We start from the raw sequence: 25795 nt of genomic DNA, 5'->3' as shown, positions 1-25795 counted from the left end.
CATGGGCTTGCAAAAACCTTCTTGGTTCATTCTTAGTACATACTGGATAAATGTGGATCTTACCTGAAGGAGCTGATCCACAAAACACATGAGCAACAATATGACTTGGTTCTTAAACCAATTCTAACTGGCCCACTAGATTCAATAGGCTAATAGTAAATCAGCTTCAAGCACACACACATAGCTGAAGACATCACTTCCAGAGACTTGGACTCATCAGATTTTTGACTTGAGAGTTTCATAGAACTGCATAATGTGTGCATGCAGATTTCCCCCTTTGTCTAAAATCACTGCTTTACCTGCTTAATCTTTTCACGATCCTGTTCCGGAGTGCTTGAGGAGTTTATTCTTAGGCTCTTTTTAAACATTGCCATCCTAGTTTTTGCTTCACTACGCTGGATTTTGGGCAACCGAGCTCTTTCCTGGGTATGCTTGTTTTTTAATTCCTCAATAAGCCGCTGGTTATATCTTTGCATCTGTTCTGTTTCCTTTAAAAAAATGAGGGGAAATACATTTTATATATCATCAAACCTTTATTGGCATCACTTACAAACGTTCAGAATAAATAGGCCAATGCGGTCTCGTCGCCATTTCAACAGTACATTTAAAGTATTTAATACACATTTTACCCTGTGCAAATAAAACACATCATAATTAAATTTTCTGTATCAGAAAAACTGAAGATAAATCTTTTTTTAAAAAAATTAACTGGTTAGTCAGCCAGCAGTAATAACAACATACAAATTTCAGCCAACTGAAAAGATCATTAAATCATATTATTTCAAAATTTGCAGCTCTCCTTTTACCTACTACCATCACTCATAGTTTTCATTTATTTATTGTCTAAACCAGTGATTCTCTACCCTTTGGGTATAATGACCCACAAGTCCAAATTTGCTTGGTATAGTAACCCATCTTTTTATTGTCACATGGATTTCGCAACTTAGGCCTTCAACATCCATCTGTTTAATTGCAATTTTGTCTATTTTATAACCATTACTTGAGGCATCCAAGGAAAACGTTCCTTAACACCCCTATTGATATGAAATTTGTGTAAATATTTAAAGAAATATAATGCTATTCATTATTTTATTTATAGGAATGTAAGACCAGCTATCTGACTGCAATATATTGCTTCAAAAGCTGTAACTTTTATTCAAAAACCGCTGTGTTAATATAACAAATTATGGATATTTTAAATAGTTTTATTCATGAAAAAGTCCATTTTGGCGAGTATCAATGGGGTAGCTGAGCTTGTATTTTGTCAACAAGTAGGTTGATGCAGGTTTTGATGGTTGTTAGACATGGTCTCAGATCATTATTGATAAATAAGATAATGATATTATTTATTAGCTTGACTAAGCAAGGAAGGATGGACTGAGGGTGGTGCCAAGCCTATAAAGCTTGACACCTGCCCTTGCACTACAGGGGTAGAAAGGCACATGTCCCTTTCCTAACCCCCTCCACAGAAGAAACCACCCATGCCTTCTCAGGAAATGCAGGGGGCAAACCTGCCTCCATGCTAGGGTGGGGGCAGCATTCTGACATTTGGTTACAAGTGCCAACACAGCATTATAATATGCAAACAAAAACCTGCAAGAGGTATTCATCATACCAGTTCAGAGCAAAAGCAATACTTATTTTGGTTTTATTTATATGGGCCACACCTCACCTGCTCAGGTACTGGGACCCACTTGTGAGTCGTGACCAACAGGTTGGGAATTGGTGGTCTAAAGTGTTTGTGTGTCCCTCCCTCCCTCCCTCCCTCCCTCCCTGAATTTAAGGCGCTGTTTTGACCTTATGAACATTGGGACTAAATATCAGTGCATCAAATAACTTACACAAAATATAAAAGTATTAAATACTAAAGAAAAAAGGCAAGAAATAAATAAATATAGGTAGTGGGAAGGGATGTATTTGAACCAGGATTTGGAGCCAGCAAAGAGGACGAACTAGGATCGCACTAACTTTTTCATGCCGTTTAAGCAGCTGATGTCTTTGCATGAAGTACTGATCTTTCAGTTGCTGTTTTAGCAGTTGGTGTTTTTCCTGCAAGTGTCGTTCTTCTAGTTCCCATATTGCAGCTTCACGGGCTAGAAGGGAATAAAAATTCTGTCAAAATTACAGAGGAGTCACCCCCAAAACATTCCTTATACAATGTATTTCACGAAGCAATCAATAACAGAATAACCCCAATGAAATATTTAATGGAGAAATGCATTGAAGAAATTATTCCCCACCCAGTTATCCAAGAACAATTCACCAAAATTGTAGACACAAGTAGGCTTGTTTCAGAAACAGACAAGCCATTTTAAAATGGATTCTGTACACCATTTTCTGCTTGCCTAATAAAAACTCTTATGTACAGCTAACGTCTTCAGTGCATTTTCATGCCTTCACTAGAAGGACATAAATTTAGGACATGACTCATTCCACAAGTTTCATGGGGCTTGCATGTGAGCTGTACTAGGCGCCCAGAGCCCTTAATGCTTCTTTAAGTTGATGAACAGTAATCCAACACTAGGGGGAAAGGGAGAAATACCTCTCATGAGTTGTTGCTTATTGTTCAGACAGTCCCGCTCAATGGTAGCTAGCTCAGTTTTTTGCTGCTGAATGATTTTCTTTAGCGATGCATCCAGTTCTTGCTGCTGCTTCTGTACAAACTCTTGTTCCTATCGGAAATTAAGCCAAATTGAGTACATTATGCACAAGTCTCAGATGTCTTAATTTGTATACAGCCTTCTTCTAAAGGATCTCGGAGCAGCCTTTTAGCTCACAACTAGCAGGTAAGGCGCAATATGCGGAGAGCGAAAGATGCACACACTTTGCCACAAGCCAAACTTCAAACAGGGATCTGAACCTGGGTAACCCATATTCAAATCACAACATTATTTTCTAAGGGTCAATTAAAACATTTACACAGCAAGTGAGCTTGCTGTACTTACCACAGCATTTGAAGTGCTCAGCACTATAAAGTGTGAGGGGAAACATGCATTTCTCAACAGTAGCAAACCTATACTGGGAAACTAATGGGCCCTATGAGTTCTCTCTCTTTCTTTTCCCTCCACCAATTACTGCTTTTTCAGCAAACATATAATTTGGTCAATTATATATGAGACAGCCTTGCGGGCAGCCACTTGCCAGCCCAAGTTAATTCTTCGTGGGCAAGTAGCTTGTCAGATCAGTTGCTGTACCCTGCTATGTCTTTGTATGCCGGGCCATTACAGCCTTTATGCTAATCAGCAAATATGGAAAAAACACACACAACTTAGAGAATCTTTAATTTAAGAACATTAAGTTCAAATCTTATACAAATTTGCTTGCAAATTATTATTAATGCATTTATATTAAATTACCAAGTAAACAAAATTCTGTTTAGGAAAGCAACAAATGACAAGACTAGGGCTGAGCTGCTTCAGAAAAAACTTGTTCAAAATTAAAAGAAAGCCACCCCACCCCCAAAATTTTCTGGTTTCTTTCTTTTTGGTAGATTGTTACAGAAATAGCTGGGAAAAGTGTCCATTTCATAATCCCTTGGGGGCTAGGATTGATCACTGTCCAGTTTAGGAAACACTGCCTTTACTCTAAAAGACTTCTTGATGTTGACAAATAGCCATATCAGATTCAGTACATAGTGCTATTGTGACATGTCCATTATATGATCCATAAATGGCTGGGATCACTTAAGGAGGAAGAAAGCAGGGTGGGATGAAGGTCAGAATAGTCCAAGGAACAGCAAATATAAATAAATGGCTGAAAATTACTGCAACTGAGATAGGTTTAATGTATTTTGTGGGAAGAAAATGTCTATTTTCTGTCTCAATCATTACTTTCAAGCAGAAATGGAAACTGGGGAGGGGATTTAACCCGTGTAAAAAAAAAAAGCCTTCATATAAACAAGAATATTTGCTGCACAGAACCAGCTCTCTCTTGCTATCTGTTAACAATGGATGGCAAATTACTCTTGAGAATCAATTGAACTGTCTCGATTCACTCTATGTGCGAAGGATACTGAAAAGCTTTAGGTTAGAATGTGTACATCTGTCTTTTAAACAACATGTGCAAAGTCTGGGGAAACCTCTGGCCCACATGAATCCTCTCCAAGATAAGGATGCCTATTATATTTTCAACATTGTATTTTCATGTTTCAGAGCAAGATACCCAGACCAGGTAGAGGACACGTGATAGCTTAAAAGACCAAACACTTCCAAAATTCAAAATGCAGAATTTACAAGATTGGCTCCTCAATGGCACTGTAAACAGTTTCACATTAGGCAACTGACGTACTTATTAAGCTGCAGCACCTATAGCGTGTAATGTGAGGCTGGTAGATAAGCAAGTGCTGGGGAAATGAGGCCAATGGCTTCCAGATGCACATTTTGAACAGTGCACATACACAAGAAAAAGGCTTCCAAAGAGTAACATAACAAGTCACGTGTAGCTATTTTAATGGAAGTGGTTACATGTGAAGTATTTATCACCTATTTTGTGGAAAGGAGCTTTATGAAAACAGATGTCACAAGCTCAGAAAATAACTAGAAATATTGGCCCTACATTAGAAGTTGATCCAATCCTATACAGATCATTCCACGAACGGAAAGAAGGCTGTGTGGAAATCTAACAATGTCTGAGCACTTACACATTATTTCTAGGTGTGGGGTGGGCACATGGTATCTCTCTCTATTATATAATAAAATTTATGCAACAGGGACACGTCATGTTGAGACAGGTCCATGTTTTATGCATTGGGTAAGTCACATCTGATGTCCTTGTAGTTCAAAAGGTTCATATAAAAGGAAGACGTGTGATTTATGGACACAAATGAGAAAATAAATAACAAATCTGCAAAGTTCACCTCCAGGCCAGGTTGCACAGAAATCATCCGCCCTGATCACAGTTTTTTACTTGCTAGTAATCTTCAGACAAATTGCATCTGACCAATTTGATGAAGATGTTATCCGATGTCTGATGTTCCTACTCATCTCACAAGAACCAACAGAAAGCACCATATAGGAAGATTTGTACATCCATCAGAATTTGTAACTTCTTTTCCTAACAGCAGCTTCTTTATGCCACATGCTAACTCACTTTTAAAAGCTACAAGGGATTAAACAGAAGGTTCTATTAAGTGGGTGGGGGAGGAGGAAAATGAGGAATCCATTTGCCAAAACCCCCCAAAATGAACTTATGTGATTCTATTTATTCATCCTCTTCAGGAAAAGCACAATGTAGCAAAGAAATTAGATGGACAATGGAACAGTGCAGCAGTAATGATAGTGATCCTCTGTGGGGACATTAGGTTCTTAAGGTCCCTTTCCCCTTTTTGCATGCAAATAACCCCTGGTTAGCATTAACTACAATGCAACATTAAGTTTGCACCAGTGCTAAGCATGGTTAGTTTTAATCAAAACTTGAAAAGTAGATTTTCACTGCAATTTTCAAATCTTAGTTTAAAAACTAAGCATATTTAGTGGTGAGGTAAACATAACACCAAACTAGAGTTAACACTAACCAGAAGGGAGGACCTGGAAGCCTCTACTGCACAATTCCACAGTTTAGATATCACTCTTATTATATATGTATTAGATCAATGACAAAGACATTTTCTGGAAATTATAAATTATGTAAGTGTGGAATATCTGTACAATACATACATAGATAGATAGATAGATAGATAGATAGATAGATAGTTAAAGTATAGTTTCTTTTTTTAATTCTCTCCTAACGAAAGTCAGTGAGACTGAAATATATTCAACTTTGGTTAACTTGTGTTTCCTGAAAACTATAGAAAATATGCATTATTTTAAACATCCCCCCAAAACTGAAAGCTTTACCTTCAGAATCATTTTTTTTTACAAATGCTACCGTCTTCACATCAATATTAGGGACTGAACTGTCTCAACTCCCTGGAGAGTTGAAGGAAACCCCCAAAGCAAATTTCAGAAGATGCGGGGGGGGGGGGAGCATGTGAGAGGAAGAGAGGGAGGAAAAGTTTGTAGTCTACCACTATCAAAATTCTAATGAAAAGCAGGAAAAAATGTGTAGAGACAAATCCAAAAACCCAGATCTGTAGAGACAGATGTTAACAACAAGAACAACAGATGTCAACAACAAGAAAGGTATAGGTCCACTGTCTACTTGATGGCTTTGATGAAGTGAGACAAATGGCAAATGTACCTGCCCTTCTCAAGCAGCAATTCTGTCAAATTGCAGGAGCTGGATTATTAAACTGAAATGAAAGCAAGTAGTGTTTTAGTCCTGAGGTTTCCTCAGTTTAGATGAGTATGTTTTAGAACACAAAACATGAGAATAACCTAGATTAGATAAAATATATCACCACAGCCTATTCTGTAGTTTTGTGAATGGAAGGTCAGTTGACATAGACTTCCATGCCAGGCTTGTGATCACTAACATTGTTACGCAATTAAAAGAGGCAGAGAGATTTGGTATACAGTGCTGATGGGGAGCCTGGATGTTCTACAGATTCCTGTTCCCAGAGCCATGTAACAAAAGGCCATTTCAATAAAGCTTGCAAAGCAAACTTTCCACCTTCCTACTAAAATCTCAACTACCATCTGGTGGAACAGAAGAGAGAACACAAAGGTAGAAGCGGGTTTGTTTAAAAAATAAATTACCACTACTGCACAAGGCAGAGAAGAAAAAAATGTCACAAGGGTGTTCCTTGCCCCATGAGTCAAAACTTAGGATGGCTGACTCTATAAGGGTACAGCAGGGAACACCCATTGTCAGGTGGTATCAGGAAGCATTCTGGAAAATGCCTGTTTCACTGCACACAGAAAAGCAAAACATAGCACTGGTTTCACACATGTGCTGAAAATCAACAAGTCTCATTTGCCCAGTTTGTCCATCACAATCTTTGTGCAGATGAACACATTTTTAGATTTTTTTAAAAAATTCATCAGCACATGCGTGTCAGAGAAAAAGCAGAACAATAAGCTAGAACTACAGAGGAAACATCCAATTTTTGGCATGTTGGACTTACATCCTGCATTATTGCATTGAAGAGGGTACATGAGGACAACTGAAAAGACTGAATCATAACCTGAGCAACGCCCTGCAGAGCAGAATACAATGTACTTCCGAGGTCAGAATGCAAGCACAAACCATGCATTCAAACACCGAACATAAGCAATAAGACTGTATGACTCATTAGTGGAGCACCTCCCTCCCTAAAAGTAGAAGTTGCACTGAATTACTTCTGTTAAAAGATGTAAAATTTCTGAAGCTATAGTTTATACCTACAGTGATGTGGGTGGAGCTATGAGAACAAAAATTACACTGTATTCATAAAGACACCAATTGCAAAACAACGTAAAAACCTTTATGTCATGTCTTCAGTATTTATTTTATTTTGCTAGATAATGCCCTACAACCTAGTTCTATTTAACCTATATTGTTAACTCTCTGTGCCCAAAAGATATTAATGAATTTTCTCCAATATAGTTAAGACTGTAGTTACTCAATAAGCCTTCATGTAGTACAATATTGGCTGGACGTACACCTTCTCAAATATCCAGTTCCAAGAGATGTGCACATTCAAATATACACAGTTGTCTTTAGAAGGCAGTAGCATACACTACTGTGAATATCTGCAAAAGCTGGATTCTGCTCCATACATGAGATAAACTGGCTTTGGACAGTCTGGCAATGCCTCCATTTTAACTCTCTTTCCTCTCTTTCACTCCCCTAACATTCCACCTGCATTTCTTTAGTGCACTGACTCCTGAGATTTCTCTGTCATTCAGGGAGTTCAGCAGCAGTCTCCTGACCCCCTCACATCCTTGTACAGAAACTGTGATACAGCTCACTTAAAAAATGTATACCTGAAGCATTACTTCAGAAGTACTTCAGTCTCATTGTACATGAATACATAGGAAGTATTCATGGATATCAGAAGTTATCTGTACTTAGTCTGGGATTTAATACCAAGACAAGGAATGTCAACAACAAGTGAAGAGTTCTTCATAGCCTTAATCACTATATACACTGCCACACACCCAGATCCTTATATATTTCAGATGCGCTTCGTTTCAGACAGGAAATGTAATCAATAGTATGTCTGCTGCAATAGCATGCTTGGAACACAGAAAGTACAGGCAAGCCATTAAATAATAAACATGGACACCATCATGTCAACTGCATTGCCTGGGATTAAAAGATTCAAAGGTAAGATATAATGAAAAATTGCTTATAAAAATATTATTTACTACTTTTACACTTTGATAACGTTATTCTTTATGGTAAATGCCCTGAATAAAGTAGACATTACAGCCTGAAATTCATATCCACACCTGAATACACACTAACTACATAAATTGCATTTTTATAACTTTGGCTGTTGTTCTAACTAATCACATCTAAGTAAATGAATACTGAATAGATTGCACTTCTGTTTATATGACACGTTTGAGCTACGGTTTTAAGAATGGTCAGTCATTACAAATCAATATCATATTTACTCAGAGGGAAAACAAAAAGCAACCACTATGGAATGGTTAAAGCTATTGTGAACAAAGCTGCTTGGTTGTTTTTAGAAGCATGAAGCTGCTGCGGTTACCTGAGCATGCTGGGATTGAGAAAGTTCCTCTTTCTTGCGTTTCATGAGCTCTTTTCTCAGCTCTTTTGGTGCTTTCTCCACTTCATTAAAAACCTATAGTGCACAAGCATGCAGAAGGTGGGGAAGATAACCCTTTTTCTCCACAGCAAGCATTTTATGGTGAATACGAGAGGAGCAGGTCAGGCATTATAAAGGTTATCAGAGAGCATGCATTGAAGCCAGAAGAGTTAGCTTGGCAGAAGATGGATGGAAGAAGCAGACATGCACAAAGCATTTGCGGACTGCATTCTACAAAGAAGTGCACGAGCTAATCGTATTCTAGAAACTAGTTTCATTTTGCATGCAACTACTAATTAGATGCTTTTACATTTACTTTTTATGCAATCATTCAGTATAACACAAAGGAATTTAAGACCGTTGTCAAAGGAAGAATGATATTGGGAGGGACAACAAATGATTTTACCGTCATGGAAAAGCTCCAAAATAGCAGGATGTTTAGATTTCTCAAAAAATAACAGCTACTGTTGACATTATGTCTCATTTGAGACACAATTGTCTAAAGAACAACTTTCATAAAAGTAAGCCACCTCAAAAGGGGCATTTGCAGAGCATAGGAAAGTGTAAATCAAGTGTCTAGTTTCATATAGCTTATCTAGCTAGTGACATTCAAAGAAGGCAACCACTTACAAATATTTTTCAGCAATGTATGTCAAAGGATCTAAAGGATAATTTTGTCAGGAAATAATAATGCATGTTATATAGATAATCAAAAGTATGATTGTGTATTTTTCATACTCTCATGAAGAGATTCAGTACTCTAGATGTTATTTCCTACAAAAGAACTAGGAGGTCACAACTATCCAAGAACAAATGGCTGTTTAAAAGTCAAAGAAACCAAAGAAAACAAAGCCCAAATCACCACATGCTACTGTTCAATGAAAAAGATTGGTCCTGAGTGCATTAAACCTCTTCACCAGATTTCCTTTTGAGACCCAATTACCAATAGAGACTCAGAGTGCAAGAAATTCAGCAAAAAGAAGAAGTAATAGTCAATATTGTGCAAATTAAACACAAGTGATGGTATCTTGGAGATTAAATGACATATATTACTTAGTATAAAAATCATGAAAAGTTGTTTAAAAACCAAATGAAAGCACCTAGAAATCTGTGCAATCTGTTCATATTATATGCCTCAAAATTGGTATATTATCTAGAAATTGTTGAACTGCTTTTTTAAAAGTTAAGATGAGAAGTAAAAGATTACAGGCACTTTCTGCAGAACAATGAGATCATAGGTAGAATTTCTGCATTTTGCACAGCTGTATTTCTCCCATCCAGTGTAATGAAAGAATACAAATTTCAATTTAGTTTGATTTTAAATCAATTGAACTTGATACATAACTATGCTCTCTGCTGAACTCAAACTAAACTCAAATTAAATTTAAAAAATCCCTTTATCCCTTTATCATTTCTAGTCCTTAACATATATTACAATCAATCCCCCATGTGAGTCATTCTGAAAGATCAAGGGTTATACAGTGGTACCTTGGTTTACAACCATAATCCGTTCCGGAGGTCCATTTGTAAACCAAAACAGGTTGTAACCCAAGGCGCGCTTTCGCCAATGGGGCCTCCCCCCAAAATTTGTTCGTAATCCAAAAAAAATCGGTTGCAATCCAAAAAAGGGTTGCAAATCAGAACATGCACTTCTGGGTTTGATGTGTTTGTAATCCAAAATATATGCAAACCAAGACGTATGCAAACCAAGGTACCACTGTATCCAATGCTAGTCCTACTCAGGGTAGATTCACTTAAGTTAGGTTCACTGGGACTAATTCAAAGTAGTGCGATGGTAATTGTTCTTCCAGCACAAGTGTTTCATCTTGCCAAATGGAAAGAGCTTGCTCTCCTATTCCAGTGTGCTGTTCTGGAGGTTATCCTTCTCCATCCGAGCCACTATAATGCTGTGCGGAGGGAGGAAGAAAGCCCTGTTGCATTATCCAATGTCCACGTGCAGGCTTCTGCTAGCGGGGCTCAACAGCTGAATCTAGATTATTAGTTTAAATGGCTTTATAATGTGTAGAACCAAGTTGGCAACAATAAATCTTGCTATCAGAATTATGAATGCAAACAAAGTTGCTTAAGATTGCAGTTTTAAGATTTTCTGGAGGCACAGAGTAGTCTTCCACAGCACAGAGTTCTAGACTCTTCCACACAAAGTTAATTAAATCACCTTTTTAACAAATTCAACTACAAGTAAAAAGAAAAACAAAAAACCATTGCATTTTGTTATGAATGTTTCATGAACCAATGCACAAATATCCTCATCCCTCCACCTTTGTGCTGCTTTTATATGTACTGAATATAGTAAGGAAAATCTTTATTTGTCACACATATCCAAAGAGGCACATGTGACAGATATGTGTGCAATGGATTCTAGCAGTTCTCCCTATTGAACTCCTAGATCAATTTTACATTGTCTGTAACATACAGGTATTGACTACATATAACATTTGATACTGTTCCAAATAAATGGCGAAACTTCTATGCTAACGATGATGTTTAAATCATAAGGGTGGAGACATCTACACCATATAATTGTTTTTTCATTATATTTTCTTTGCTGCTATATAAGGTTACTATTTTCATTGCACATGGCTGTTTTTTATTTTAAAAAACTTTTCAGTGCTAAATATTATTATAAAAATACATCTACTGTTGAGGCATCTTATGGTGATACATCTTTTTTTCAAAGTAAGACTGCAGACATCACTGGAGACCAAGAAATACCAACCTTATTTTTTCCAACTAAATAAATAGTATTTACCTCTTTTTTCCTGTTTTTCAGCATGTTCTGAAATTTGGACAATTCTTTCTCCTGTTCTGCTTTGATGCGTTTTGCTTCATCACGTAAGCGATTTGTATGTTCCTGTTCCAAGCGCTCTATTGTCTGTTTCTGCTGTTTTTCCAGGTTTTCAATCTCCTGGTCATACTGCCGCTTCTTGCTCTGAAAAATAATTCCATTAAATTTTATATTTACCTATTGTTGAACTTGATGGGTTTGAGGCAGGGCAGAGGAAGTCTGCACAAGTAACAATTGCCTATGCTTTTCAGTTCCTAGATTTTCTAACTAGATTTCTGCCGTTATGAAGCACAAAAAATACTTTAAAAACCCCATAGAAAGTCTTCAAAACTCAGAATCAGAAGTGGAACTAATTGTTATTGCACAGAGTTTAAAAATATTGGCAGAACTGGGACTGATACTATAAAGTTTATTTCCTTCTTGAACACAAACACACACAAATTCAGCTCTTGAGAATCTAATATTTGGAACTCAACATACATAAACTATTTTGTTAAGCGTATAGTGGCTAAGTTTTGTTTTGTATGCAATCTTTAATACAGGAGCCTGTTTCAGATATAATAGGGAGTATTTTTCTCTGCCCAATGAATAAGCAGACCCCCCCCAATACATAGAACACTTTTTCAAATAAGTTTTTTTATTATCCACTGCAAGGAAAAAATAATTGCACATGGGCTAGAAGATCACAGTGTTTTGGGTACCACAGTCTACTACAGAAAGGCAAAAATCATGAACTGGGCCTCTGAAATTATTTTGAGATATTTTCTACAGTTGTCAAAGTATGCAACAGCTTCCTCTTCAGTATAGCAATCCTGTAAAGCTGCATTCACTACCTACAAGTAGAAAATAAACGTTTCTAACCTTCAAGGGTAAGAAGTGGCCACATTCTGCCAATTCTAGTACCGACCATGCCTTAACAAGACACTCTCAAGCTAAACATTGCAGCGCTTCACTGCCTTTTCCACTGTTGGCAGACAGTGACTACATGCAGGGCTACCATTGCAGTAGTTTGCAGTTCAGTTAAGGCTTTTGGTATGCAAGTTTCATTTATAATACGTAAGATGAAATGTGGCAACAAGGGCAAGGCTATACCTAGAATGACTTCTAGGCTGCTTACATTAAGTAAATTAACTCAAAATAAGGGGCCTGCAAAATGTGGGTGCAAGGGAATCAAACCTTACCGTCATTTCTTGTTCAAAGCGCCTGAACATCTGTTCTCTTTGTTGTAAAAGTTTATTACTAAGCTGCTGTTGAGCTCGCTGCTCTTCTTTTTGTAGAAGTCGTAACTCTCTTAATTCTTGACGCCTGGTAGGAAGGAGAATGGAAGCAGTATCGCAGGGGAGAAAGAAACAGACCGAGTTCAGAATTCTGCATCAGTGTACAGTGTAGATGCATTGGGGGGCTGTGCAGAAATATTATTTATTTATTTATTATTATTATTTATTAAATTTCGATACTGTCCTTCATCCGAGGATTACAGGGCAGTTTACAGTAGAAAAACACAAAAATGCACAACATAGTAACAAACGAAAACAATACTCTCCTACTGGGCCATAGATTGTTTAATTAGACAAGGGTCGGGGAGAAGAGGAATGTTTTTGGCTGGCATCTAAAAATATGTAATGAAGGTGCCATGTAAGAGATGGGGAGAGAATTCAACAACCACGGAGCCAACACAGAAAAGGCCCATTCTCGTGCTGTTACCCGCCAGACCTCTCATGGAGAAGGCACACAAAGAAGGGCCTCAGATGATGAGGACCTCTGGATTGATTCATACGTTATTTAAAGGGACAACATGAATTTTGTTAAATATAATCAAACCACAGTAAGTTATTAAAAACAAGCATGAGAAAAGTTGTTTTAATTCAGAGAAGAAATCCTCTGTCATTAAGAATGGGTATTTTCAAACTCACCGAAGATATCGTAATTCTTCACTTTTAGAATCACTTTCTGTTACAATTTTAGAGGTAGTCACACTTACTTCCACACCATCAACAACAAATTTGCGAGTTTTCTTTAATGTTTTCTTGTGTCTTTTAGTTTCCTGAATAAAAGATCATGCATTATTTCTGTGCTGCATAAAGCATACTAGTCCAACCTTTACTTATTTTTGAAAGAACCCAAAGCCTGCAAGTTCAAAGATTTCAGTTTCCAACCAACAGAATTAGATACTAAATTTCTTTATTTAATTCTGTTTCTTTTCACAAGATGGGCAAAGGTGGACTCAAGTTTGCTATGAGGTATGTTCTTAAAGAAGAATTCATTTCTTCAACTGGCCATTTTGGACCAGTATACTACTGAATATACAGACAAGGCTGAACTAAAGTAATCATCTGAATAACTGCTAAATATGCAATCCACCTTCACTTTTACAAAAGTAACCAAGAACAGAAAGATAATTCAAACCTATTTTCAAGCTGTTAATTCAGAAGTATATACTTATAATTTAAACGTAATTTACTCTCTACTATGGACATCTAGGGTAACAGCCTTAACATTCTTATTCTGCATGAATTCAGGAAACTTCACTTAAATTTGTAGACAGATATCTAGTTATAAACATAAAATATATTATATAGTGTGTATGTTAAAAATTTAGAGGTACCCCTGACTGTTAGGTCCAGTTGTGGACGACTCTGGGGTTGTGCACTCATCTCGCTCTATAGGCCGAGGGAGCTGGCGTTTGTCTGCAGACAGTTTCCGGGTCATGTGGCCAACATGACTAAGCTGCTTCTAGCAAACCAGAACAGCACATGGAAACGCCGTTTACCTTCCCGCCGGAGCGGTACCTATTGATCTACTTGCACTTTGACGTCTTTTCGAACTGCTAGGTGGGCAGGAGCTGGGACTGAACAATGGGAGCTCACCCCGTCGTGGGGATTTGAACCGGCGACCTTCCGATCGGCAAGCCCTAGGCTCTGTGGTTTAGACAACAGCACCACCCGCGTCCCTCTAGTGTGTATGTTACACATTGCCTATATTAAGGCTAGCTAACATTTTTTTGCTCAAGGGCCACATTGATATTTAACTACCCCTCTGAGGACCATGGTATACACATGCACTTCCATACAGCTCACATATGGACCAAACATACATGCATCACCACATATGTATACATACCATGCTCACCAGTTCTATACACAACTCTCTCGTTCTCTTACACACACATAAAGACTCAGTATTTCCAGCCTTTCTTATTCCAGCATTGGTGTAGTAAAGGCTGGAAACACAGCCTTTTATTTTGCACCTACCCCTGTGCTGGAGTGGAGGAATATGCTGCCTTTTGTTCTTAAAAAGCAGGCAGAGAGCTTCATCTCTGATCTTAGTCTTGGGCTTAGAATGGAGACAGAATCCCAGATTTTCTGATTTTATCTCATACCTTTAAGATCCTATCTAAAGAACAGGTAGAGAAATTTTATCTCCTGATCAGATTCAGAGACAAGCTGTGGAAGCTAGTGAGCCACTTCCTATGGATTGGTGGGGCAAATCCAGTGCATGGGCTGCAAGCTAGCTACCTTGATCTGTATCTCTATGTTACTAATAGAATTGCTGACTCTTACTTGTAAAGATATTGATCCACTCTCCTTGTTTTTAGTGAGGAAACTGGAAATGGACAAGTTCAAATCAATGCTGCTGTTGTCAGCAGTGGAACCTCTGCCTGAATCTGTATCATTTTCTTTAGTGCTTTCAGAATCAACATGATGCGAGTTTTCAACACTATCCTGATTGCCAGATTTATCTTCTGCCTCATTTTCTGCAGAGCTAATGCTAATATTGGGTACCGGAGACACCTCATGTTCATGCATCTGCTTGGCTGCAGAATCTTCAAGCTTATTTTCAACTGGCAAACCACTGGAAACTGCTGATTGGTCTGTGTCCATTTGTATATTATTCTCATGCTTATCCTCAGCTCTGTTTTCTACTTTATGTTCAGGTTCTGCAATTTTATCCCCTGGTGCAATGTTCCTTTCCTCAGTGCTTGCCTCTTCAGTAAGTTTTTTGTCTGCTGGCTTATGCTCAATGTTGTCTGCTCTTTCTGAAACACTGACCTCTGTTTCCTTTGTGCTGCTTGTCTTCTTTGAATCGTCATTGTATCCCTCAACTAACTGCTGATCAGAATCTACCATTTTCCTCATTTCTGAGACTTTCTCAGAAGCATCCTCAGCCAGGCACTCTGCTGGCTCCTGAGCATTTTCAAGCACTTTATCTACATCAGTGACCAGATTGTTGCCAGTACTGTCAATCTCTTGTGGACTACTGGTACCTTCTTTTTTTTGCTTCTGTGGTTCATCAGCTGTCTCAGCTATGACCTTCACCTGTGATTCCTCAGTACCTGCAGTAACTTCATTTTTCTGACTTTCGGCCTCTTTCAGATTACCCTCTTTACATTTGTCATCCCCTTGCAATTCCTCAACCTCTTTAATTCCTTCGGTAGGCTTTGCCTCTTCCATTTCATTTTCTTGGAGGTTTGTGGTACTTTCTTCTTTCACACCAGCTGCTTTAGAGACTGCATCTGTAATTTCTGCACTGCTGCCTCCATCATCAGGAATTGTTTCTTGTTTGTTTTCAACCGTTGATTCATTTGTGAAGTCCTTTCCTTCCTCTGTTTTTAGACTGGGCTCAACGTTAGTTTCAGATGCTACTGTGCCAATCTCCTTTTCCTCTTTCTGTGACTCTGTGTTTTCACTTAATCTTGAATTTTCAATTGTCTTCTCAGTCTTCTTTGCTTCCTCATCTTTATGGAGCAATGCAGATCCATTCTTCAGTTTTTCAGTGTCTTCTTGTATGGTGCCACTCGTGCTTGCAGTGTATTTCTCCTTTTCATTTTTGTCAGGAGTCACACTTGTTTTTTCACCTTCAGGTGCACTAGTACTATTCTGTTCTGTGGATGAATGCTCTGTTTTTTCAGAAACAGATTCCAGAATACTGGCATTCTGTGAAAGTTTATCCTCTTCGGAGCTGGCAATGCTGAGGTCAGATGAGGCTCGTTTACTTGCAGGTAACTGCTAAAATAGACACACAAAAAACTGATTAGCTATACAATGCAGTAATAAGGAAATAATGCTATCAAAGTTTTATATCAACCAATGGGGAATTTAATGGTGATTACAGGGCAGAAGTGACCTGTTCCTTTTTCCTCCCTACTGTGGATTTTCCTAATTTACTGTACTGATAGGAGGGGGAGAAGTAATCACTGACTCCAGAGCTGGCAGAGGTTTTATCTTATCTGGGACACGCTGGAGGAATGGGATGATCCCATGGTCCTCCTCCCGCTGGAACACTAACTAGAGAGGACTAATGGCAACAGAGATTTCTTCTGCCACAAAGGGGCCTTTGACTGTGGCTCTCCCTTCTCTGACCATGGAAATGGTTCCATGGCATCCTAAGGAAGCTTACATTTACTTACTTTGCATTTTACATTGGCATCTTAAAGAAAATTGTGTGTAATGCAACAGAAAGCGTGTCAGGACATCTTATAAAAGGCAATTAGCATTGTATCCCTAAGCTCAATTACATGAAAGATCAATGGAAATGAATACAATTCATAGCTGTAAACTGCAGCACAAGTTAAAATATTTTTGATATATTTATTTTAACTTACCAGAGAATTTTCAGTTTCTTCCTCTTCTTCCTCCTCTTTCCCATCTTCTACTTCCTCTGTAACTTCAGCCTTTGCTTCTGCAATCAGTTCTCTGACTGGTTTATTAGAAGTTACAGTAACAAATGGGTGCTGTTTAAAAAGGCATAATATCAGTTAATCAAAATTAAAAACCATTTAATAGCAACATATTTTATCACTTAGGGCCAGGTTATGGTCTGTTTTGTATCCAACTCAAAATAAAAAACAGAACACTTAAAGGGAAATTTATACTGCTTACAACTGTGCTATCTGTGCTATCTGTTCTTCTATTTTCATGTCTAAGATCATTGACATTTATTTATTTGAAATATAGTAAGGATGAAGCTAAGAGTGTTTCTCTGGCAGATTATCTTTGCCTGGCCCCATTTCAGAAGTCTTTATTTTTAAATCTAATGTATTTTAGATGGGAACATGAATGAAGTAACATGAAACCAAGTCATATTCATCCTATTACATTTATTTAGGTTAGCTCCTTGTAAACTATGAAGGAGACTGCAGCTTCTGAAATACCAGGCAGTAATAAGCAAGGGCTAGAATCCAGAGGACCTATGCATAACCAAGGTCTGGATATACTTTTGTCAGAATGTCTGTCTTCTCCCTAGAACCATCCAAGTGCTCAAGCTCCCTTAGACATGAGAGCTTCTCATGATAATACCAGTGGTAAGGGAGAAGAGTAACAGCACAGTTTACCAATGGGTGCATGCTATTCACTCACTTCCCCAATGCCCTCTTCTAAAGATCTGCATGCCTACATTACCAGCTACTTTTAAAATCCAAAGCATGGCCATTTGGACTAGCCCCCAGTGTCTCACCATCCCCCTTCCTGCTTTCCAAAGGGGATTACGGACCTGTCATCTTTTGGAACTGCTGCTTCGAGGAGCAGCTGAAAGGGGAGGTGGGGGAGCACTGCTCAAAGCGATGGCTGAAAAGGCTTTCCTTGCCCTTCATCTTGGAAAAGTTTAAGGAACCCAAGCAGAGCCCTCTTTGCTTGTGCTTAGTGGCTTTCTGATCAGCTGAGTTTGGGGATGGGGGACAGAGACTGCAGGGAGGATAGTTTTAAATTTTCCTCACAGTATTCCTTTCATTCCATCCTGCTGATTGGGAAAGGTTGTGTGGGTATACTTGTCTGTGTGCCTCTGTGGTGCATGTTGGATGTATCTACAGTACATGTATATCTACATATCATACATATCTACGGTATGTATATGCAGGTTTGCAAAAGAGTGTAGAGTTGCCCTGTTTGTCACTAGAATGGCTCCTGGAAAACTGGTATTTTATTTTATGTTGCTTTTAGTATTTTTTATTGCAAGCACTGCAGTTTTTAAAAAAACAAGTTATTTGCTGCTTTTATCATTCCCTGGCTAGAAAAGTGGGGTATTAACCAGTTTGTGCTGTCTCCTAACTCTCTGGTGACCAATGGCAAATGGGAATGTTCTAAATAAAGTTAAAACATACAAAGATTGAAAATTTAGCAGACTTTTAAAATAGTTCCTGTTTTAATTTATATAAATGCACTCAATAAAATATCATGACTCAATAGACACTTCGTTCTTCCTACCTGTAGAAGCTCAGCAGTGTTCCACCTGGCATCTACATTTTTTTCCAAACATTTCCTTAAGAAGTCTTTGAAGTCAGCAGACCTGCATAAAAGAAGCTGAACTCAATAAATACTATACATTAAGCACTACATACAAATTGAGTGATGTCATCCATGTCATCAGAAGTATATAATGACTGTCAGATAAAAATAATTTCAGTACCGTCTACTTCTTGCCTGCTACCTCTCGTAAGATCCACAGTACACTGTTAGTAAGCTATTATACGAGAAACGTGCTAAGAGGAAGGCACGCTTGGCAAATCCACAACGTGATCAACTCCCACCTGGGAACCAATGTCCTCAACTGTGGAAGGATGTGTGGATCCAGAATTGGCCTCCACAGTCACTTGCGGATTCATTGTTAAAACCGTGTTTATGGAAGACAATCTTACTTGGCTATGAGTGATCGCCAAAGAAGAAGAAGATACTTCAAAGCATTTTAATGAAGGTTGATGTCCAAGACTATTGTACTATTTTATTTCTATTGCACCACTATCTGCATCCTCATCTTGAGGCAAGCTCACTCTCCTCCGGTGATGTACATCTATATTTAACTGAAAGCTAGCCTAATTAATATCCAGCTAAGCTTGAAATGCCTATTTGCTTCTGGGGGGGAAACAACATTTAACTCTTGAGGCCTAAGTGTGCTTTTTTTGCCAATTGACAATCTTAAAAATTAAGACAGCTCTATTATTCTGTACCTAGGTATTATTCTTGAAAAATAAAAATAAAAATATACCATAAAATAAAATAGAATAATCACCATTTTGAAGGTTGTGCCAATGATGGTGGTTCCGACTTTGCTATTTTCAGCAGAACACGCATTGGATTCAGTTCATGATGAGGTGGTTCTATTTCAGCCATTTCTATTAAAGTGACACCTAAAGACCAAACATCAGCCTTGTAATCATAAGGCCTGTCTTTAGAGGTCTCACACATTACTACTTCAGGAGCCATCCTGGGATAGAAAGAAAGAAAAGATTTTTTAAGATCTATTATCTGTAGTAAGTGGTATTTTCAACAGCGAGAAGAAGTATATCCAAGGGGAAATATATATCCCAGTGAAATGGAAATAATCAACATCATCAGAGTAGAGCCACTGAAATAAATGTATATAAATTACTTTAAACCATTGATTCCAATGGGTCAGAGTATGACTAATCTTACATATAAATTAAGGTTAATAAAACCAGTAAATGCTCCAACAAAACAATATTATCATTTTGTTTACTATACTTGATTTTTTTAGATAAACAATTGTTTATAAAATGCAATATGCTGCACTCAGCATAAAACAGTACAAAAACTGCACACATACCAATATGGAGTACCAATGAAAGAATCCCGTCTTTGTATTGTCCTTGTATTTTTAGCAGACACTCCAAAATCCGCTTCAAACAAATGAGAAAACATTACAGTCACTCATACCAATATACACTTTTACTTCAAACAGTGTCATTTATGTAAAAACATGTATAACACCACTCATTTGTCAAGAATATTCAACAGGTTTACAACAAAAAATATGAATTAATAGAGAAAGGATTAAGCTCATGAGTGATGAGAGCATAGTTTAACCTAGTGAGTAGATCTGTGACAAGTGAGGCACAGGTAGGGGCATGACTGAAATCACAAATTGGAAGCTTGTACCTCCAATAGCACTGAGCTTCCTGGGCACTCTTCTCCAAAAGAATCACTTTAATCATGTATATTTGCATTGGTTTTATAAATCATTGAATGTTACTATAATGACAAAGATTGATTTTCTTGGGGTTCAAGAAGACAGAAAAATGGATGAGGTTTGTAGAAGTTTATATTTATAATGGAATGACCAATATGCTCTGTGAACACTTAACTGATATAGTTATGCATTTTAATTATTTGATTATATCGTTTAATATTTTGATATAAACTTCAGAGGAAAAGAGGCATAAAAGTCCACATCAACAGATATATGAAGGGAATTTATTCTACTAGTTACTAGTAGCAAAGATGAGTATCCCCAATAAGCACTAAGCTGTTGTCCCCATTAACATCATGAATACTTAGTAAAATTTAACACAACAGTGCAGTTCCACCTGAAGCCACACAATGGAAACGGGCTACTTCACAGTACGCGGTTAGAAAAATATTTAGGAATTTTGACGGAAATCTGCTTGCCCGAAGTAATTATTTTCCCTTCCTTCCACCCTGGGTTATTCTGGGCATTCTCCCAAACCTCCAGAGTGGATTTGGGGAAGGCTTGGAGATATGTGGGGGAAGGAGAGCCCTGCTGCATTAGCAGTAGTCCTTGTGCTGACTTCTGCTTATAAACTGGACTACAGTGGTACCTTGGGTTACGAACTTAATCCGTTCTGGAGGTCCGTTCTTAGACCAAAGCATTCTTAAACCAAGGCACACGCTTTCCCTAATGAGGCCTCCCGCTGCCAGTGTTCAGCTTCTGTTTGTCTTCTGGGGCAAAGTGTGCTAACCGGAACACCTACTTCCGGTATTGCAGAGTTTGTTGTCCAAAGCGTTCATTAACAGGACTGTTCGTAGACCGAGGTACCACTGTAGTTGAATCTGGCCGTATGAGTTTAAGAAGCCAGTTAGCCCATACTGAAATGCTCTGCCTAAAGATGCAAATAGTAAACGGAGCTGAGAAGGAAGCTGTTCCTCAGTTTAAGTCAATAGTTTCAATCTGAGAAGAAAAGAAATGTATGTCCATTCCTTAATCCCCACACATTCATGTGGATTTCCTAAAATGGCCTTTAAACATCTTAGCAGGCTAAGTTATGACCAAACAGCAAGAAGCCACCACAAAAAGCAGGGGTGAAAGGCAGACACTGCCCTGAAGATCTAAGCTCAAACTATTTTTAAAGATTTATTGTGAGAATGAAATAAAGCTATATATAATAATCTAAAAGGAGCCTAATAATCCAATGAAACAAATTACAGCACAACGGAAGGCATTTGCTTGCTGGTACAAATATTCAAAATGCTGGAACTAAATAGGCACATCTTATTCCTTAAGACTAAAGTAAGTACTTTGGCATTCAATGAATAATTTACATATTGACTCCACTCCCACAGTATGTATTGAAAGCCAAGTACAAACAATTGTTTAAAAGTTGGATTAAAAATATATTGCTCCTATAAGGACATAACAGTCCTGCTGGATTAAGCCCAAAGACCCATGTAGCACAGCATTTTCATCTTACAACGGCCAACTAGATGCCTACGAGAAACCTGCAAACAGAGACTGAGTGTAACAGTGCTCTCCTCACTTGACTTGTGATTCCCAGCAACTGGTATTCAGAAGCATGCCATTCATATTATCTCAGTGGTTATTGCTTCTGACCAATCAAGGAATTCCATTGAGTGGACAGCTGGCGTTTTTATTTTCCCACATGGAAACCTTAGCTGATATGATGGGGTTTCTTGGCATGGCACCTGACCATGCAGAAGCAACAGCCACATTGTAAGGGTAGCATATGATTGAACCTTATCTGTGACTGCCAAATGCTGGGGTTTAAAAAACAGGCAATGAATATTGATAACATGCCTTGATTATAATCTTCCCCAAGCATTTGGTAGCTCATTACAATACAAAGAAATGGTCTAGCTATGTAGATCATTTATCTGAACAAGTACAGGCATTTTAAAGTGTTTCTATGTGTGTCCCAAAAAACATACCATGTCAGGCTTTAAGAAACATTACAGTATTCAGTACAAGTATTACAATAGGCCCACCCATTCACTCTGAAATCCAAAGGAAGTTTGTCAAATGTAATTACAATAATTACTTAAATTGTTTATTTTCCACGGCAACAAAACTTACTTATACCAGCTGGAAAATAATACATCATGAAATCTCTTTTCATCCAAGTTAAATTTTTAAAAGAGGAATACTCACCTAGCTTAATGTCTCCATCCAATGTGAAAAGAATATTGCCAGCTTTTAGATCTCGATGAATGATCTTATTTTCATGCAGATAGTGGAGCGCCTCAAGTGTCTGCCTGCAAACTACCCTGATCTGTGGCTCAGTTAGTGGCCTCTCAAGTTCTACAAGAAAAGCATACTCTCAGAATATAAAAAACCATCATTTGCAGATTGCATTGATTCACATTTTTTAATAAACATTTGCTTCAACCTGATAAGTCTTAAAAGCTGATCAAACAGAACGGGATTCTCCAACCTAGTGTTGATTATATGTGTTTGACTACAGCTCTTATCATTCCCCCAGTCACCATGGCCACTGGAGTGAACAACTTGTAGTTCAACACATTAGGAGGGTACGAGGTTGGAGAAAGCTAATGTAGAAGCCACAGTGTGAAGAAATATAAAGAAGCACCACGAAGAATCAAAACAAAAATGAGAACAGGCTCTGATGCTTACTGGTCACATGACTTTTATTATAGTTCTATGTGTTTTGGAATGAACAGTCCTTCAGGAACTTGAAAAACTTGCAAGCTCCTGAAATTATCACCCTAGCTATTCATTCCAGACACAGAGAGAATAAACCTGTTCAAAGTTGGTTGTTAAGTTCAGACTTTCCAAACAAGTACCTTAAAGTACTTACAAGCTTTTCAAGTTTCAGAAACAGAGAGCTAAAATAAAAGTCTTACAACACTAAGCAGTGGAACCTGTTTTCTTTGTTTTAATGTAAACGCTATGTCATAGATATTTATATCCACAATAGTTCAAATGCTGTCTTGTTTTTCATTTTGCAGCATTGCTGAATCATGATACTTGTGTGTACGTGTATGTTTGCTACTAAATACATTAAAATAAAACAGTTTAACTATAGATATTCTTATATATAAAACGTGTCCAGAAAATATATTAAACCAGGCATGGGCAACCTTTACCCCTCACCCCCCAATGTTGCTGAACCACAACTCCCATCATCCCCAGCAAGAATGATCAATAGCCAGTGATGGATAATTCAGCAACATTTGGAGGGTCAAGGGATCCCCATACTCTGTGGTGAGCAATCAGTTTCTTCCAAGATTCAAAGTGCTGCTACAGCCCTCATAAAATACTTCTGACGTTTAAGATGTTCAAATTCAATCAGATTCAAGCATAACAAAATTCTAAAAATTAGCAGAATTCCTACACTGTGAAAAAATATGTCCCACTGTTTTCCAAACTATTTTTTTATCTGGAGCACATTTCTCACATATCAGAACTGGCAACACACTTTCTTTTACACCTGAATTCTTTTATCTTATACACCCGTCAAAATGGAGGTGGCTGAGAGTGAAATAAGGGAGGTGCTGCAGAAGGAATAGTACTATTAAAGTTCCATAAATTATTCTGGCCTCCAGCTTTCTCATCAAAGCTAAAATGAGAGATAAGAATGGCCTATTGGGGAAGTTCAAGAAGTCCTGCTGCTCTGGTAACTAGGATGAAGTAACACTCTTTTGGGGGTTTTACTGTGGTTTTCAAGAGGTCTTGAAATGAACTCCTTTAGTGAGATCAGAAACTACTCTTTCCTTAAGGCCTTTCTTAGGAGTGACAAAAGCTTTTTATTTTGGAAGGATTTTAACTACTAAATTAATTCCTAGGGTAGATTTGGTAAGTAGTGTCTTTTGTGTTAAATGTATACAAATGTTTAAAATCACAAGGACCGCCCGTCCCCAAATGAACCAACCTGAACCCTGCAATCCTCATTTGAGGCCCTTTTTTGCGTGCTTCTTCCATGAGAGGTCTGAAGGGTGGCAACACAGAGTGGGCCTTTTCTGCAGCGGCTCCCTGCTTGTGGAGGGAGGCACACCTAGTGCCTTTGTTACGTACCATTCGGCACCAAGCAAAACATTCCCCTTCTCCCAGGCCTTTTGCTAATTAAACAATCTGTGGCCTTTTAAACTGTGTGTGGTGTGGTTATTGTTATTGATAGTTGGTATGCTATTTTTGTGTGTTTTTATATTGTAAACCACCCCATGATCCTCAGATGAAGGGCAGTGCAGAAAATAAATAAATAGACAGACAGACAGATAGATTTTGGTACACAGTATAACCAAACTGTTAATATTCAAAATTGTAGCTTTCTTTTGCAAAACGTAATATTGTACTTGCCCAACATTACTGCATCTACAGCACCACCAGCACAGAATTCAATCAGGATCTGCATATAAAAAAATAAAATAATCTATTTTTAAACTTCCAAGTATTGACATTTAATTTTGGCTAGTCAGAGCACAGAAGATAAATCAAAACTCCCCTAACCAAGGACTCGGCTAGATGGGTAAAGAAAAAGCTATTTTATGTGTTATATATGTGATATAACATTGTGCCACCAGATGGCGCTGTGGAGTCCCACTTTTCTCTACCTGTTTTCCCTGTTTAAATTTACAATACATTTAACTGAAACACTCAAGTGTATCAACATTTTGAGGCTTCTGATGTTTGACTAATCAGTCACTCTCTCCTTTCCTCTTTGGGTTGTGAATGTTTGTTGATGACAAAAGATGGCAGGCTTTTACTGGCCATATTGCTTGCTTTCATTTATAGAAATGAAGAACTCTGCATCTGATATTTAGCAAGCAGCAACAATAGAAAACCTAGCCTTTTGTTACTGTTACAATGTGTGGGCACACAATGAAAAACACTGCAATTCCTGTCCCAGCCCAACCCTCAAACACTCTTTCTAGGGAGGCTATATGCTTAAATCAAATTGAGCAATGCTTATGGGCAGAACTGTCTATACCAGGGTGGGGAACCTCAGGCCCACCAGCTGAATGTGGCCCTCCAAGCCTCTTATCTGGTCCTCAGGACTTTCTCTAGGTCTCACACCCCTCCCCTACTGGTCTAGAATTCTAAGATTTAACAAATTGACCTTATAATATGCAACTCCCCCATTAGCTAAAATTTTAAGAAGGCAACAGACTTTGGAGGGGGGAAATTCCACGAAAATTCTGGAAACCCGGGATTGAGGCTTATACCCCCATGATTTTCTGAATGTAGTAAGCGACAGTAAACAAAGTGTGGCCTGCCTAGTGTAGGTCAGGCTCTCTGTGTATCTCTCCCCCACTTAGGAGGGTAAAGGGGACCCCTGACCGTTAAGTCCAGCTGCGGATAACTCTGGGGTTGTGGTGCTCATCTCGCTTTACTGGCTGAGGGAGCTGGTGTAC

General features: G+C 38.1%; 1 protein-coding gene across 4 annotated transcripts in view; it reads right to left on the bottom strand.

The window, feature by feature from the left end:
- The window catches only part of SLK (STE20 like kinase), a 45164-nt gene that overhangs the window by 3582 nt on the left and 15787 nt on the right, over positions 1-25795 (bottom strand). Inside the window, exons 4-18 of one of the 4 annotated variants that reach the window (XM_081191143.1) lie at positions 24741-24789; positions 22575-22724; positions 19998-20070; positions 19443-19637; positions 18641-18722; positions 17044-17172; positions 15002-16447; positions 13355-13485; positions 12623-12746; positions 11406-11585; positions 8579-8671; positions 7004-7075; positions 2543-2672; positions 1969-2093; positions 300-488 (exon numbers count right to left, since the gene is read on the bottom strand). In XM_081191143.1, coding sequence (XP_081047269.1) covers positions 300-488; positions 1969-2093; positions 2543-2672; positions 7004-7075; positions 8579-8671; positions 11406-11585; positions 12623-12746; positions 13355-13485; positions 15002-16447; positions 17044-17172; positions 18641-18722; positions 19443-19637; positions 19998-20070; positions 22575-22724; positions 24741-24789 — 3168 coding nt within the window. Of the gene's footprint in view, positions 1-299; positions 489-1968; positions 2094-2542; positions 2673-7003; positions 7076-8578; positions 8672-11405; positions 11586-12622; positions 12747-13354; positions 13486-15001; positions 16448-17043; positions 17173-18640; positions 18723-19442; positions 19638-19997; positions 20071-22574; positions 23104-24740; positions 24790-25795 lie in introns of those variants that run through there. The other 3 variants (XM_081191141.1, XM_081191140.1, XM_081191142.1) reach the window with 3 other exon arrangements.

The sequence above is a fragment of the Podarcis bocagei genome (assembly GCF_964188305.1).
Source record: "Podarcis bocagei genome assembly, chromosome: 4".
Taxonomy (NCBI): domain Eukaryota; kingdom Metazoa; phylum Chordata; class Lepidosauria; order Squamata; family Lacertidae; genus Podarcis; species Podarcis bocagei.
The sequence above is the reverse complement of the archived record's forward strand: the minus strand, read 5'-3'. Positions and strand labels throughout refer to the sequence as shown.